We start from the raw sequence: 17,144 nt of genomic DNA on the forward strand, positions 1-17,144 counted from the left end.
GGGGCTGTTGATTTAGTCTCAACTATGATATCATTCAGTTGCAAATGCATGAGTGGCAGTTGGCTTCACTTGCCATTTTCACGTGTGCGTGCATGCGTGTGTGTGCGTGTGTGTGTGCGTGTATGCATGTGTTGCCTTGAAGAAACTCAAAGAAATCAAGAAAATACATTGTGGCAGTCTGTAACAGTTTCATTTTTAGATCAGGCAGAGGGGGAAAAGTATGGAATCCCTCAATTCTAAGGAAAAAACTATGGAACCATGAAAACCCAACAAACAACACACCAGTAGTACTTTGTTGCACCACCTCTGGCTTTTATAAGAGCTTGCAGTCTCTGAGGCATGTACTTAACGAGTGACAAGCAGAACTCTTGCTCCAACTTTCTCTGATTGCTGATCGGCTTTGCAGGTTGGAGTCTTGTCATCCACCAGTTTCTTCTATTTCCACCACACATTTGACATTGGATTGAGATGCGTACTTTTTGCAGGCCATGACATTGACCTCAAGTCTTCAGTTTTTGCTCGAAAGATGCATTATCATCTTGAAAATGATGTCATCGTCCCCAAACCTCTTTTTGACTGATGGAATGAGAAAAGTGTCCAACTTGTGCATGTATAGAAGATGTAATGATGTCCCCAGTGCCATGACCTGCCATGCAGCCTCATGACTGCTAATGTTCTTCAAGCAGTTGTCTTCAGAAATCTCATTGGAAGGACACCCAACAAAAGTTCCAACATCATCACTTTTCTCAGTGCAGATTTGCAATTCATCACTGAATATGACTTTCATCCATCTTAGACCATTGAAACCTTGTTTTTTCTGTGTTATTCATGGCTTACGTTTTCATACGCAAACACTGGCTCCAGTTTCTGCCTATTTGTTCTTCATTTGTTTTGCTGTGCATTTTCTGTTTTTAAGACATATTTTTCTGTTTTAATGCTTTCATGTTTTCCTTGGTCTACCACTATGCTTGTTGTTTACAACCTTCCCATGTTGTTTGCACTTGGTCCAGATGTTAAACACAGCTGACTGTCAACAATCAACATCTTTTGCGACATTGTGTGATGATTTACCTTTGTGAGAAAGTTTGATAACCCATCTCTTTTGTTGGAGCCATGATTCATGTCACTCCACCTGGTGCAACAGCTCTCCAAGGTGTGAACAATTATTTTTAACTGCAGACTAATGAACAGATTTAATCTGATGCAGGTGCCAGTTTTGGAAATGAAAATGTACAGTGTGATTCTATAATTTCCTCAGAATTTACAGATTGCATAATTTTCCCTCTGCTTGATCTAAAAATGAAACTGTTACTACCACAATTTATTTTCTTTTAATGTTTCTCAAATCCAGAAAGTTGCCATTTAGAATGACTTTAGTTTTGTGTCATGTCTGTCATCTGCTCCTTTCGTCTACAAAATTAAACATCCTCCAAGTCTGGTGATTCCCTATTTTTTTCCAGGGTTTGTACAGCATGTGCAGATGTCAGAGTATTATAAAGGTTTATAGTCCAATATATACGCCAGTTATTATCTAAAACTTGCTGAATGTGATGGAGTGAACACAGTTGTATTACACAACATGAATATATTTCTTGTAGGCTGCATGAAGCATTGCAAGGACATACATTACACCTAATGCTTTTGGGTTTTTTCTTTTTCTTTTGCGATGGAACTTTTTGGAAATTCCCTTTGGAACCATTCCCACATGCCAGAACAGCCATGTACGCAGCCTTCTGCCTGGGCTTTCGTTTTGCGCTCTTGATTTATCACCATGACTACGCTTGTTTGTCCACAAGTGCTCGAGTCTATGACAACAGCATCCGGACGGTACGGCAACAATACACCATGAAATCAGTTGCATCCTTCTAAGGCGGGCTATCCAATTAAATTGTTTTGGGGGCAACATTTTCAGAAAGCTAAAAACTAGAGGGCCAGACTCCTCACTTCACTATTATTGTATATTCCTGAGAACCAGCATCCTCAGCAGTGGACATCTGATGTATTATTTACTAAATTTGCAGAAAATAATAGCTCTGTCTGTATAACAGGAAGTCTCTGCTGCTTTTTAACAACCTAATGCCTAAAAGCTAGTCAAAGGTCCTCTAAATGGCAGCGCTGTAGTGTTTTTAGGGATCTGCTAAAGAAATGTTTGTCTCTTCAGAAATGTTTTAAATGAACTCGGGGACTGTTGTCTTTCCCGGGCCGGATTTGGCCCCTGGGCTGCCAGCTGAATGGCCCCGCTCTATGGCAACTCTGCCAGGCGATACTAATATGCAATACAAGACTGGCATTGATACAGGAGTTCAGAATGTCCCAAGACCAATTCTCCAATCTCATGTAGTAAAGTATTTCAAAAAAACAAACTTGGAGTTGATTGATTTCCTTAATATGTGTGAAACATATATTATTACAAATGCCCCATAAACGTAAAATAGTTCAGTTTAATTCAGTTTGCCTCCGTATCGTCCGGGTAGGTAAATGCTGACCAGCCTTGAGTTACGCAAACTGCTTTAATGGTAAACAGTTTTCTCTTGGACTAATTATCAATGTAGCTGCACAATGTAGGGCGCTATGGTTCCATTTCATTGATATTACTCTAAGTATGACGATTATATTTTGAAGTGGCATTTCTCTGTTGCCACCTAACACATTTGATACAAAGTGTGCTAATTCTGTAAGCACTCCAATTAAAGGGTTCTGCAATGTAGAACATCAACATCCAGCCAGCCATTTTCTACGACTTGTCCTTCTCTGGTTCAGACAAGTAGCTTAGCTACTTTTTTAATGAGTAGCTTTTCCTGTAGCTTAGCTACTATTAGACCCATGTAGCTAGGTAGCTTACATCAAAGCTCCAAGCTACAAAGAGAGAAAATGGACTTTATAAAATCCAATGAGCTGGATGAATGAGAACATCCATACATGCGGAGAACATCCATGATGATTGCTTGGTGTTCCGATGATGAGTCACAATTGGCTAAGGTTAGGCTGAAACATTACGGACTGGCCAATCAGAGGCAAGATAAGGCGGGTCATCCAAACTAGTAACAAAATCATAACAGACACTCATGTCACATGACCACGAGGGAGTCCGAGACAGAGGAACACTTCAAGCTGACTAAAAAAATAAAAGAAACATATTTGAAAAATGTCAGAGGAATTCTCTCCTGCAGATTATATTTTTCCTTTAGTGATGAAGATGACGTGCAGGAAACCCACAATAGTGTGTGTCCTTGGCCATATTTAGACAAATGTATGCCTTTAGAGAAAACAATGCCTTAGTGTTTAGTTGTTTACTCAGTAAACTAAAATCATAAGTGCTTTCTTGATCTAAGACTTGGAACACAAATGTAGGAACACACATGAAGGTGACTTCATGAAAAGTTTTACTGCACATAACTATTACCAACTGTTCCCAAACAACACACAAGTTTTTTGTCAAGATATAGATAGATGCTGTTTTTTTACTGTAGGTAGAGAACATGAATAACATTATAGGGGTGAGCCAAAGAAAAGGCAAACTAAATAAATACATATAGTGACCCCTAGAGGTAGTGGTAGGGTGTCCCCAGCTAAATGACAGATAGGTAATAGTAATATATGTACAATTACTAGAACATTGATATTATACATGTGGGCCATAGATAGAAATGTTGTTAAATGTAGCTTTGATGTAGCCAGCTACTTTTACCGTGTAGCTTGTCGTGTAATTCTCCGAGTTAGCTTCACCTGTACTTTAGCTACATTTAATGGAGGGTAACTTGTCGCTTAGCTTACTACATTTTCCAAGTATCTTGCCCTTCATCATAGCACATACAGAGTGCTCAAGGGGAGAATGGCACAACTTCAACATTATTTCAACAAGGCCACATTGATAGTGAGGACCTGAAAACCACCGAGACCGAGAGGTTCTCTCCGGGTCAACATAATCCAGCCCTAATATCCATAACCACTTCCCCTCGATCCATATTCACGCACAATCTCAATAGGAGCAGGAATGTGTTAAAAAAATCATCTGTGCCGCTGCCCAGCACTTAAAGGCCTACTGAAACCCACTACAACCGACCATGCAGTCTGATAGTTTATATATCAATGATGACATTTTAACATTGCAACACATGCCAATACGGCCGGGTTAGCTTACTAAAGTGCAATTTTAAATTTTGCGCAAAATATCCTGCTGAAAACGTCTCGGTATGATGACGTCAGCGCGTGACATCACGGATTGTAGAGGACATTTTGGGACAGCATGGTGGCCAGCTATTAAGTCGTCTGTTTTCATCGCAAAATTCCACAGTATTCTGGACATCTGTGTTGGTGAATCTTTTGCAATTTGTTCAATGAACAATGGAGACAGCAAAGAAGAAAGCTGTAGGTGGGAAGCGGTGTATTGCGGCCGGCTGCGGCAACAACACAAACACAGCCACTGTTTCATTGTTTACATTCCCGAAAGATGACAGTCAAGCTTTACCATTGGCCTGCGGAGAACTGGGACAACAGAGACTCTTACCAGGAGGACTTTGAGTTGGATGCGCAGACGTGGTACCGTGAGTACACTGTAAAAACTCTTTCAGTGGTATTGTCCATTCTACTTTATTTTTAAAAGTATATTTATTCCAATAAATCAATTTATTTTTAGAGTTTTTGAGTTATCTATAAGTAAAAAGTGTGAATATTTTCGTAACTTACTTTTTTATGTGATAAAATTAATTTTATTGGACTTCCAACATAAATTGATTTAGCAAAACTCAGTTCAAAGGTTTATATCAGACCTAAAACGTCAGGACCCGCCCACCTGCATGCGGCTGTGGAAGAACAAGCCCAGACACGTTTCTTCACGGAGCCCAAGGAAAACACTTTACCGAACTCATGTAAGTAACAATTTATATTGTTAAAAGTCAGTATTTGCCAGGATTTAAATGTATACATTTTCAAAAGCATGGTTCAATGTTATATTTAGTTTACTACTTTTCCCGCCGACCGACATTTCGAATGTGCTCTTACCTCCAACAGCTCATTAACTTCAACCAAACATTGTTTATAGCTGTGAAGTTTATAATTAGCGTTTAATTTGCGTGGTAGTTTAATATTTTATTCTTCAGTTTATAAGCAGCCACATTAAAGCTGCTTAACTAGCTTGCATTAAAAGTTGCTAGCAGCTAGCTAGGTAAACTTGACAGAGCTATCTGAAGCCCCTCAGACCTGCTGTCCATGCACACTCCTAGGCAAAACTGTCCATTCACACTCCTAGGCAAAACGCTACTCTTGTAAGAATAACACTCATTGTGTAAGTCTCAATCTCAACATTCCCCCCCCCAAAAAAAAATCTCACCAGTAGTCACCATTTAAAGGGTACATTTTAAAATTTTTCTTCCGTGGGGGCATGCTCCCGGACCCCCTTACTGTTGCTAGGTTACCAACTTAGACCACCGTGGCTACAAAAAAATCTAGAGGAAATACTGCAAAAGAGTATATTAGGGTGTAAAAAAACCAGATATAAAGGGCTCTCATCAGGCTTATATATCCAAGAGGTTAGACATGAACCATAACTTGTCTTTTTTGTTCTCTCTGTCCAATGACGGATTGGATGACCCTGTAAGTTGTGCAGCACTGTTGTACCAACAAGAGTGACATTTTAAAGCATTACAGACTGCACCATGGGACCTTTGGACACAGCCATTCCTTGCCTTGCATTCATGTAGGTTGCCCATGCTCTTATACATCCCTTTGCTCTCATCTGTCAAGATGCTAGACTTCTCCTCTCTGACACCACCGCCAGAGAGCCTCGCTCCACTCCCACCACGTTACTGGCCTTCTCTACCAACTTGTCCAGTCTGTTTGCGTCCCTCGCTCTCAGCCCGCTGCCCCAGCAGGCCACGGCGTACAAGAAGGCGCCTGCCACCACCGACTCGTAGAATATCTTCTATTCTATTCTATTCTATTATCATTCTATTTTTCCTGACCAAGTTTCCATTGTGACTTGGACATGACATACTAGACTCACATTTTGCCTGAAAATGTATACTAATACCCTTAATATCAGTAACGGTCAACATTTGCTGTCATACAGATTAATGAAGCGTTCCGAAGGTGCACTGCTGTTCCACTGGAATCAACATTTATGTCCCAACTGGACAGGTACACTCCAAAACTCCTGGAGCTCTTCAGTGCAAAAGGAGGAGTGACTGCAGCGCATCAAGAACTTGTTGATGGAACTGACACAGGTGGGTTAAAAGTGGTTTAAAAGTTTAAACTGAATCTGTAATCATGCTCTAATAACGGTATCACAGATTTGGAGTAAAATTGCCAACAAAATTCATTTATTTATTATTCTTCTCTTAACTCTAGGACCCAAGTGCCTCTGCTGTGAAGAAGAGAGATGTGACTGTGAGATGCCTCATAGAGTACGTGGGAGAGAGTGGACAGGAGCTAATCTCTGACTACTGTAAGTATTGTTTAAAAGCAGGTTTGGATCAGTCTGATGTACAAGCTTAAATTGGGTTTACTTTTATGTGAACTGACTGAACCAGCAGTTGTCAGGTGGAGGTCGAGCTTGCAGCTAGTTGGCAAGAGCCCCAGGATAGCCAATTAGCATAGCACCACAGAGTGATGCCTTTCTGTCTTGTGTTTCTGTTTGCCCTAAAAAAACAATGCAAACAAAAAATACTCCCCTTAAACAAGCATTAAAATATATATATATATATATATATATATATATATATATATATATATATATATATATATATATATATAACATATTACTGTTTGTTTGTTTGTTTTAATTTCCGGTGGTTCTATTCAGGTTTTTTATATGCAAATTAGAAATGCCAATAAAAAACATGTGGCTGGAAATGCATCTATTGTACCAAGTTTAATGTGCAAGATCTCAAATTAGAATTCAAAAGTTTTCAAAATGGTCATCACAAAAGTAATCATTATCTGAATTAAATCACACAACTTATATTACTGTAAATATAAAATTAGATGTTTGTTTTTTTAATTACTGTTTTTGTATCTCAAAGGGAACTGCAGAGACCGCTGTTCTTGAGGACCTGGAAATGAAGAATATGAGCATCTACATCTGTTGTGAGACAAATGCAGTAGGAATCATCATTGAGGGAGTACCAGTCCTTACTCATCTTGGAAACCTGGTCAAAGCATGCTGCCTACTTCTGGGGTTGACGTATGCACTTAATCTTGAGTATCCATCCAAACTTTCCAAAACATTTGAGGTGTTTCAAAGACTTTTTGTGGGACTTGACACACTGCGCCCAAAACCAACCCCCAAATTCATGACTCTCAAAAACAAGCTTCTAGCTTAGGCAGTGAGCCATGACTGTCAGCTTGCACTTTTGAACAGCTATTTTCTTGTGTCTGTTCAAAATCATTATACATTGTTCATTGAGTGGAATTCTTCAGAATGTTGTAACGGTTTGTCCTGTTCAGGTTTTATACAAAGCTCCAGGTCATCGTTTCTGGTGTGTAAATTAAGTTTTTTTATGTTTTATACACACTAAATTGCCCCACTGTGAAGCTCCAGCTGGTCAGAAGGAGGGATCTGTGAGTTGTTTAAGTTAAAATGTTTCAAAATATACACACTGAAAGACACTACAGTGAAGGTGTTCTGCTTGTGAATTGTTACAGAAGTACAGATAATCTTAATGTTAAATTGTTTTAGCAAGAAACTGTACTGTGAATGTTCTAAGTAAAACTTGAGATGCTGAGGTCATGCATTCTTTTACGCACTAAATACTGATGTTCTTGACTGTTAATACTGTCCAGCTTATTGACAGGTTTGGATATGGCTTGTGAAAATGTTTTAATATGTATACGGTTAAAAAAAGAAAACTACTGTGAAGGTGTTCTATACAGCACTTTAAAAAGTTGAGGTCATGCATTCTTGTATAATATGGATGTTGACTGTTCATACTGTCCAGCTCATTGCCACTGTTTTTATATGGTAATGATTTAATAAAGGTGGAATTTGATATGTTTTGATTTTTTTATTCTTCTAAGTAATTATTTTAAGCAGTTTCCATTTTCAAAACAAAGAAAGGGTAAGTTGGTCAAAATTAATAAAATTGAGTACAAAAAATATTTTTTCATTTAAATGTTACTTATTTTAATTAAGTCTTGTGTGTTTAATATGCTGATGTTTTTTTCATTGATTTTACTCAATTTCTTGGCTTTTTCTGTAAACGCAACTTAATCTTTTTGCATAAATCGAAATGCATATTATTAAGTTCTACTTACTCAAAATACCAATTAGTTGACTAAACTAACAAAAATTGCTTTTTATTGAGTTAGATCTAGGCAACAGTTTTTACAGTGTACCCTTCCAAACATTTGATGGCTTGCCCGTACGTGCGTGCCGCTATGTGCATGTCACGTACGTAACTTTGGGGACTTTGGGGAAATATATGTGCTGTATGAACTTTGGGGAGATGAACGGTACTTTGGGCTGTGGGATTGAGTGTGTTGTGCAGGTGTTTGAGTTGTATTGGCGGGTTATATGGACGGGAGGGGGGAGGTGTTTGTTATGCGATATTAATTTGTGGCATATTAAATATAAGCCTGGTTGTGTTGTGGCTAATAGAGTATATATATGTCTTGTGTTTATTTACTGTTTTAGTCATTCCCAGCTGAATATCAGGTCCCACCCGCCTCTCACAGCATCTTCCCTATCTGAATCGCTCCCACTGCCCTCTAGTCCTTCACTCTCACTTTCCTCATCCACAAATCTTTCATCCTCACTCAAATTAATGGGGAAATAGTCGCTTTCTCGGTCTGAATCGCTTTCGCTGCTGGTGGCCATGATTGTAGACAATGTGCAGATGTGAGTAGCTCCACAACCTGTGACGTCATGCTACTCGTCTGCTACTTCCGGTACAGGCAAGGCTTTTTTATCAGCGACCAAAAGTTGCGAACTTTATCGTCGATGTTCTCTACTAAATCCTTTCAGCAAAAATATGGCAATATCGCAAAATGATCAAGTATGACACACAGAATGGACCTGCTATCCCCGTTTAAATAAGAAAATCGCATTTCAGTAGGCCTTTAACTATCAATACCTGCCTTTCAGTCCTTGCTAGTATTGTCACAGGGTGGGCCGCTTATCCCCTAAAACCTGATCCTTGGATATGTGTGTGTGTAGTATCAGTGCAAGTGTTGGTACACACACTATAGTACAGTGCAGTGTTGTGTGAAGCACATTAAGTGGGAGAGAACAACCACAAAATGGTTTAAGGATAACATCCCAGTGTAAATCGACGTCCTCGACTCCAGGTGTAAAACATATATGTTACATAAGTAAACAGTCGGTATTTATGCTTTATTTGCATTGCATTAGAGTATTGTAAGATATTGGCCATTAAGAGTGTTTTGCCTGGGAGCGCAGTGCGCTGAGGTGTAGAGGTGAAGGTGGATACGCTGACACAGAAGTTGTACACTGGAGACCTAACAGCTTTCATTGACACGTCCCTGCGGCTTTATTCTACAAAAAAAAGGTCAGGGTCTGTGCAACACATGGCAGTAGAGCTCCAAGGTGGGCACATATTTAGTCACTTTACAGAGTTGTGGGCTTTTAGACAGAGGCTGGATTTACACTGCATGTCTTAGTGTCCAATTGTTAAATAGTTAATGCAGAGTAATGATCAGAATATTGTACTTTAGGGCCAGATCTTCGAAAGGTTTGCGTGTATTAAGACACATGCAAACTTGATAGCACATACAAAGTAGGGCTGCAACCATTAGTCAACATTGTCGACAATAAAATTTGTCACCGACAATTATATTTGTGGACAATAGTCTGACTAGAGATGTCCGATAATGGCTTTTTTGCCGATATCCGATATTGTCCAACTCTTAATTGCCTAATTTTGTTGTGATGCCCCACTGGATGCATTAAACAATGTAACAAGGTTTTCCAAAATAAATTTAAAAAAAAAAGTCAGCTTTTTCTCATAACATTCCGATTTTTTGGTCTTTTTTTCTTACATTTTTACAATTTTTTTAGATAGATATGTTATTCTTTGAAAACACGCAACTCTTTAAACTTAATCAGACACTTTAAGTATATTTGCACAAAGTATCGGCATCGAATCAGTACTGCCAATACCAGCCTGAATTGTACTCTGTATGGAATCACTAATGTTCACAAGAGGTCACTTGTGACTTGAGATGAAGAAATACATTTAGATGTGAACTTGGGTTCTTGTGCTGGTCCAGGACATAAAACTTATTTGCGAAGAATGTGAACTGGGTCTGTGATTATAAGAATAACTGACAATTTATTCTGCAATTCAGAAATCAGGATGTGTTGACACAAGAGCAGAGAAAATGGGAGCCACCGGTGTCCTATTGGGAACGCATTCTTTTCCAGCATCAATTCTCAAGGCCGTTTTCCAGCTGACTGGCTCTAATTTATATGACCTGGTTGGAGGCCGTTTAATAGTCCAGCTCATTTGTCCCTGTGCTCGGCAACCCACTTGGGCCCTGACTCACATGCTCATCAAGACACAAAAACCACAAAACGGGCTTCTCTCTATGTAGCTTTTTTAGCACTCTCTGCCCAACAAGAAGCCTTGAATCATCTTTTTTATCAATGTGTGATGACCTGACATGTTCTTGTACTACTTTGGAGGAACATTCCAATGGTTCAGCATTTGAAAGCATGAAAATAATTTTCTGGGAGTCATGTTGAATGTGAAACTGCAAAACAAGTCCCACAATTCAGAGTAATTTAGTTTGTGTTAACTAATCTTTGTAAAGTTAGGAGACTTTACTCTAGGTGTATTCATTTGTTAGTTTAATCTTTGATTTGAATGTCAACACATTTTCTTAAGTTTTAATGAGACTTATGTTGACCGAGTACACCATAATCCTCAAACGTTTTCACTCGATGAGAATTCTCTGGCAATTCTCCATGAAACTGTAGACTTAATAACTTTAGTGAGATGTTTTTCAAATACAACTATATGACTGAAAAGTGCAGTATGGACATATGGCAGCCAAACAAATCCCATTCCATTTTATCCACTAAGGCAAAGAGGAATTTTCTTCTTTTACAACTTACACTACAATGGTGTGTTTTTCGCCGCCTTGCTCGTTTGGAAAATATCCCCATTCTAACCTCAGCTCTGTCTGCCTCTCATTGGAGCCGTCCTTGCTTTTTCTATTCAGTATCAACAGTATTTGTGCAAGCATTAATGCAGTTGTTGCGTCGGTGGAAAGAAATATCTCATAACCCACAAGTAGCCTTCAATCCCTTTCCAATCAATACAGAAACCGCTGCCAATGTATATGTGTGAAAGCAAAGGGGTTGCAGATCTATGCTTCTGCAGCGTCTACTCACTGTGGCTGTGATGAGGGGACCGTGAAGCTGTGCGTAGAGCAAGGCCTCGTTGACGTGACCCCGAACTCCGAGCAGTGCCAGCTCAAGGCTGTGGTGGCCCACCATTCCGTGGGTTAGCTGCTCCAGCAAGTTGGTGTATCTCCTCCAAGGCTGATCCAGTTCAGATATGCTGGCCAAGCAGCCACGCATAACATTGAGGCAGTAACCCACACAGGGTTTAATCAGAGTCAAGCCTCTGCAATGGGAGCAGTACACCATCTTCACCAGGCCTTTCATGCACTCTTTGCTTAAACTGACATGCTCCGTGGCGTTCAGCACATCCATTCCTTCCTCGAGGGCCACGCTGAGTTGCCGGCCAACGCTCATTGCCTCGACGAGCTCCTGGGCCATGACGGCCGGGTGACTTCCAAACGGGTTAACGTCCTGCCTGATCATACGTAGGCAGTCAGTCATTTCAGGTCCCACCGCCTTGCTGCCCACCATGCCTGGATTGATCAGTCGTGTGTAGACAAGTGGGAACAGGTCATTAAAAAAATGGTGGACAGTCGCCTCCGCGGAGACGTTGGCCCCTCGGAGGTAAAGGGAGAGTGACGCGAAGAGCTGGTTCACATGGGGCAATGCTTGACTGGAAAGGGGTGCGTAGGTCCCCTCCAGCAGAGAACTCAGGTGTCCTTGGGAGAACGACAGCAAGTACTGGAACATGTCTACAAAAGAGAGCAAATAAGGAACATTGTTGTGTTTAGCAAAATGACCGACATTCTTTACATTAATGCAAACATGCATCAAAACCCAGGCCCCCACATAGCTTGGCTCAAATGTAATGGAATTTAGCACTACAAAACCACCGCCAAGTTTCCTTTCATTATGGTCGCATATCATTGAGCAATATGTCATCACCCCAATATGCTATGCCTTGACGAAACAGTCAGCTTGTCCACACTGGGAGGCCAAGTGGGACAGAAATGAAGTAATTTCAGACTGACCACAATTACAAACCACCTAAACCCAACCAAAAATTCACTTTTTTCCCATCAGCATCGATTTCCTGAAGCAAACATCAATATCAGTAGCAAAGATTGTTGGTGTTCCTTAAGTATCTGTAGATCCCCTTTCAATCAGAGTAGTAGCAGTAGTGCTAATGACTGTGTACAGTATACATGATGTTGTCACTGTTAATACCAACCAAGTCATCTCTCGATTCTACAGCAGCCTCTATATGCACGCTCCTATGGATGTCTAAATGTGTTTGTGTATGCAGGCCCTGCATGCTACACTTCTGGGATGTGATGTCAACTTAGAAGCTTGCCCGGACAAAAGGGAACAGTAGCAAATGTGGTTTACCAGCCTCCACCCCGCTGCTTGGTGTTTATAAAAGTTTTCAACTTTTATTTCGTGAAAAGCTATTTATTCAGTTGTATTCATTGTTTAATAATAATTGCCCGTGTAATCTGTGTGTGTGTGTGTGTGTGTGTGTGTGTGTGTGTGTGTGTGTGTGTGTGTGTGTGTGTGTGTGTGTGTGTGTGTGTGTGTGTGTGTGTGTGTGTGTGTGTGTGTGTGTGTGTGTGTGTTTCCGCACACAGACCGAAAGATAACACAGTCAGTCTCAACAGCTGCACTAATATGTCCGCTGTCTGACACAAGGGGACTCCCGGCTGGCCAGTAAAGGGCACGTGTAACACTACAGAAAATACTATCGTCATTACCAGCAGCTTTTACTTTGGAATTTTAAAAGCAGCATCAGCCCGAGCATATTGAAAATATTTATGTATTTTGTTTCAATATGTTCATGCGGTGTATTGTGCCTTTGAGTCATGGTTTTGGTATGCTGCCTTGTTGGTCAATGTCTAACTGAAATCACTATAAATTACAACCTGGCAGGTGTCACGCAGTATGGTCACACCTCATTATGATTCCTAGCAAATGTGAGTCTTTACAATCGTATGCCCTCATACACGCATTAGTTAGTAAATACAAATGGCCAGGGCTGTGTATCTTGTCAGGCAGAATTTCATTTGATGTAAATCTATGGACTGGACTGAGCACCAACTGTGCCTCACATCCAGAATCTGTTGGAGCACTAATGAAATAAAACCATGAAACCCAGCATGCAAGTTTAACAATGAAGGTCTATGTTTGGATTTGGTTAGTGCTGGCCGTGATCACCGATATTTCTATGACAAATGGTAAAGTCTTGATACACGACTTGCTGGTTTATTTGCTTAAATGAATCCCAACAAGGTGAAAACATCTTTGATCTCGCAGCAGGCCTTGTAGCTCGGACTGTAGATTATGGTTCGTCAAATTTAGATCTCCCATACTGAAAAAGAACCAGCTCTTTGACCTTCTTTTTATTACCACCCAATGGGGCGTCCTTGAAGGGAGCCTGAACCCACTAAGACCATCTGACTTGGGCCCATTAAAATCAATGATAAAACAACCAAAAAAGTCTTATTTTCAATATCAGTGACAGAATATTGTACTTAACTGCCAGACATTTTGATGGCCCTTTTCTAGTAGGTGTGCATGTCGCAGCTGTATCACTTTAGGTCACTTCCTTATGTGAGTGAAAAAGGCTCGACTCACTTGGGGAGAAGTCGATCTGCGCCACTTGTTGGTTTGCATGTGTATAAAGCTCTAGCCACAAATATAAGACGACGCCAGAGTTTTTAAACTTCTTCTAGCTTTTTCTAGTGTCCAGTGTGAAGTACTTAGGTAACTGCAGTGGCTTCCTGTTGCTCAGAGAATAGACTTGCATCAAGGCATTTCATGGTCTAGCACCAAGTACACCTCTGACATGTTGGAGCCACATGAACCATCTAGGGCTCTTAAGAACCTTAGGGAGTGGTGCCCAGAGTCAAGACTAAACATTTTTAGTGTTATGCTCCTCAAATCTGGAACAGTCTTCCAGAAGATGTCAGATGTTGACAATATTCAAACCCAAGCTGAAAACACTTTTATTTAACCAACACGCTTTGACTATAATTGAATGAATTCATGATTGTTTTTATGATTTTATTTTTGTTCATGATTGAATTCACCTTCTTGCAATTTGATGCATCCATGAAGCACTTTGAATAACACAAATAAAGCTGCCTTGCTTTGCCTTCCATGACCAAGATAATGACTTATAATTGGGCCAGTACAGTAAATATTGGTTGGTGGATTGTGGAACAAGACCGTGGGTTCATAAAGCTAAATGCATACAGAGATTCACTCAATATCAGATGGATAATAGCAGATGATTTGCAAAACTGTGGTTTCAGTTCAGTTTAGGGTCTCTAAGACTGGGTGCCAGTGTGTGAGGTCTGTCTTCTTGGTTTTAAGTCAGGCCGCAAGGCTCCACAGACATAAGGCTCAGGTTACATAGGATTATTAAATGTTAACATGCAATACTGCTGGAAACATTGTGGAGCGATATGCCCTTGAGCATGGCACAAAACGTCCAGTTTTTAGGTGACACAGAGACAAGGTGAAACAGTTGGGACTGGAAGAATCTTGAACGAACAAGCAGAAGAAACACTGAAGATACATCTGGATTCATTTGGCCCATGGGGGCGGCACACGTTCCATCCTTCCGCCTCCATTTCATCCAGCGTCCACATCATAGACCCATTGACAAAAAGCCCACCTTTCTGATTTGAAATCCTTATAGAAAGGAAACACCGGATCTCTTGATAAATCATTGTCAGCGTTCCACTGTTCTTTATCAAGCGCTCTCCCACGCTCGTGCTGACTCAGCGTCTTAACTGCGATAAATCAAATACAATTGCTGTGGCTTTCTCTGCAATAATCTTCAGTGCTGAGAAGCAGAGCGAGAACAAAACACAAGAAACTGAAAAGGCTGCTTTGAAGGCCTACAGTAACACCCGACCGCAAAGTCTGAATCCAGCTTTGACCTCACACACAACCATGGGTGACCATCATAACCGCATCACAGACTTCCTCCAGGAAGCAGCTACTCCGCGATTGTTAGGACATCTCAAAAAGCAACTTCTTCTGTACACAAATTCATGGCTTTGGAAACTTTTCACCACCTGTGACAGTTTTAATCAGAAGAGGCTGCTTCCTTTTGACATTCTGCATGGCGTCGCTAAACTGTCATTATGTGGAAGCTGTCTCCATATTATCAAAGTAAAAAAAAAAATCAAATAAAATGGAAGATGTGTGATTCAAGCCAGGAGTATTGCGTTACCACGCACTGCAACACTGTGGTCCCTGACTTCTGAGGCATTGTGAGAGATGAGTGTAAGCATGTGTGAGTGGAACTGAGCAGTATTGTCAAAGCATTGGAGGGAGCCACGGCATCAGTGCTTGCCAAAACCCAGCACAGACAAGCGGCACCACAGGCTGATTATACCGTATAAAGAACAGCATTCCCTGAAGAGAATGGACTATTTCACAGTCTCATTTCACCAAAATGAATCTTGTCAGTCATGCAGTGTGCAAGTTTCCGTATACTGGAGTTGAAAAAAAGTGCCAGGAGAAATAAATGGACCTATAGAATATACAGTAGACTTTCTCGGCAAGTTGAGCACTAACCAGAGGGAAATGAGTTCGACTCAGATGATGAGTATATGATTTGTGTTTCAAAACAGGAATAAAAACAACAACCTTGTTTTTAATGTTTTTACCTACACTTTTACAATGTATTCTCCATTATTGGTTATTGCTTATTGTGCAGCAAAGATGGGGCTTGTTATTTCTGTGTCTGTTTTAAATGAAAGACTATAAGTGTTTCCATAGATAGATGTCATCATTTGGTAGCACAGCTTTATTTCAGAAATTTGGAATCAAAAACCTGCGACACTGCATCCTTATGTGGGACATTAGACTTGTCTTTGAATTTTATTTCCTTCAAATTACTCTCGATTAACAAACAGTTTTCTGAAAGCCTGTTATTACTAGATGCTGGTTGCAGTCACGTTGCCTCTCATGGACATTCTTTTATTCTGCCCAAAGGCTGTGAAATTCTATTTAGTTTTTTGAGGTGCTTTGTAATAATATTTTTACCATTCTATATTGTGAGTATTGTGTGTTTAGCTTTTACCCTTTTTCACTGATGCTGAACAACCTACACATGTTTCAAGTGTTCCTTAAAAAGGGAACCAAGCACACACACAGCAGAATGTGTGACACTTTTTACAGCTAAGAAATAAAACAATATTGTCACACAATCATTAGTCAGTAACTCTTCTGTTACACAGAAATATCCTGATATATATACATATAATTTATTCATATACACACACACACACACACACACACACACACACACACACACATATATATATATATATACATACTAGAGCTGTGAATCTTTGGGTGTCCCACGATTCGATTCAATATCGATTCTTGGGGTGACGATTCGATTCAAAATCGTTTTGTTTTTTTCAATTCAACACGATTCTCGATTCAAAAACGATTTTTTTCCCAATTCAAAACAATTCTCTATTCATTCAATACATAGGATTTCAGCAGGATCTACCCCAGTCTGCTGACATGCAAGCAGAGTAGTAGATGTTTGTAAAAAGCTTTTATAATTGTAAAGGACAATGTTTTATCAACTGTTTGCAATCATGTAAATTTGTTTTAACTATTAAATGAACCAAAAATATGACTTATTTTATCTTTGTGAAAATATTGGACACAGTGTGTTGTCAAGCTTATGAGATGCGATGCAAGTGTAAGCCACTGTGACACTATTGTTCTTTTTTTTTATTTTTTATAAATGTCTAATGATAATGTCAATGAGGGATTTTTAATCACTGCTATGTTGAAATTGTAACGAATATTG

At 39.9% G+C, this 17,144-nt stretch overlaps 1 protein-coding gene and 1 long non-coding RNA gene across 4 annotated transcripts in view; one reads left to right on the plus strand and one right to left on the minus strand.

Moving 5' to 3' along the window:
- The window catches only part of gpc5c (glypican 5c), a 348,645-nt gene that overhangs the window by 257,032 nt on the left and 74,469 nt on the right, over positions 1 to 17,144 (minus strand). For all 3 annotated transcript variants that reach the window (XM_061979656.2, XM_061979655.2, XM_061979657.2), the window contains exon 3: positions 11,351 to 12,054. In XM_061979656.2, coding sequence (XP_061835640.1) covers positions 11,351 to 12,054 — 704 coding nt within the window. The remainder of the gene's footprint in view (positions 1 to 11,350; positions 12,055 to 17,144) is intronic.
- Positions 5,521 to 7,969, plus strand: LOC133618873 (uncharacterized). Its single transcript, XR_009817356.2, has 4 exons — positions 5,521 to 5,695; positions 6,068 to 6,221; positions 6,346 to 6,442; positions 7,020 to 7,969. It is a non-coding gene; the product is annotated as an uncharacterized lncRNA (long non-coding RNA).

The sequence above is a fragment of the Nerophis lumbriciformis genome, linkage group LG19, assembly GCF_033978685.3.
Source record: "Nerophis lumbriciformis linkage group LG19, RoL_Nlum_v2.1, whole genome shotgun sequence".
Classification (NCBI taxonomy): Eukaryota; Metazoa; Chordata; class Actinopteri; order Syngnathiformes; family Syngnathidae; genus Nerophis; species Nerophis lumbriciformis.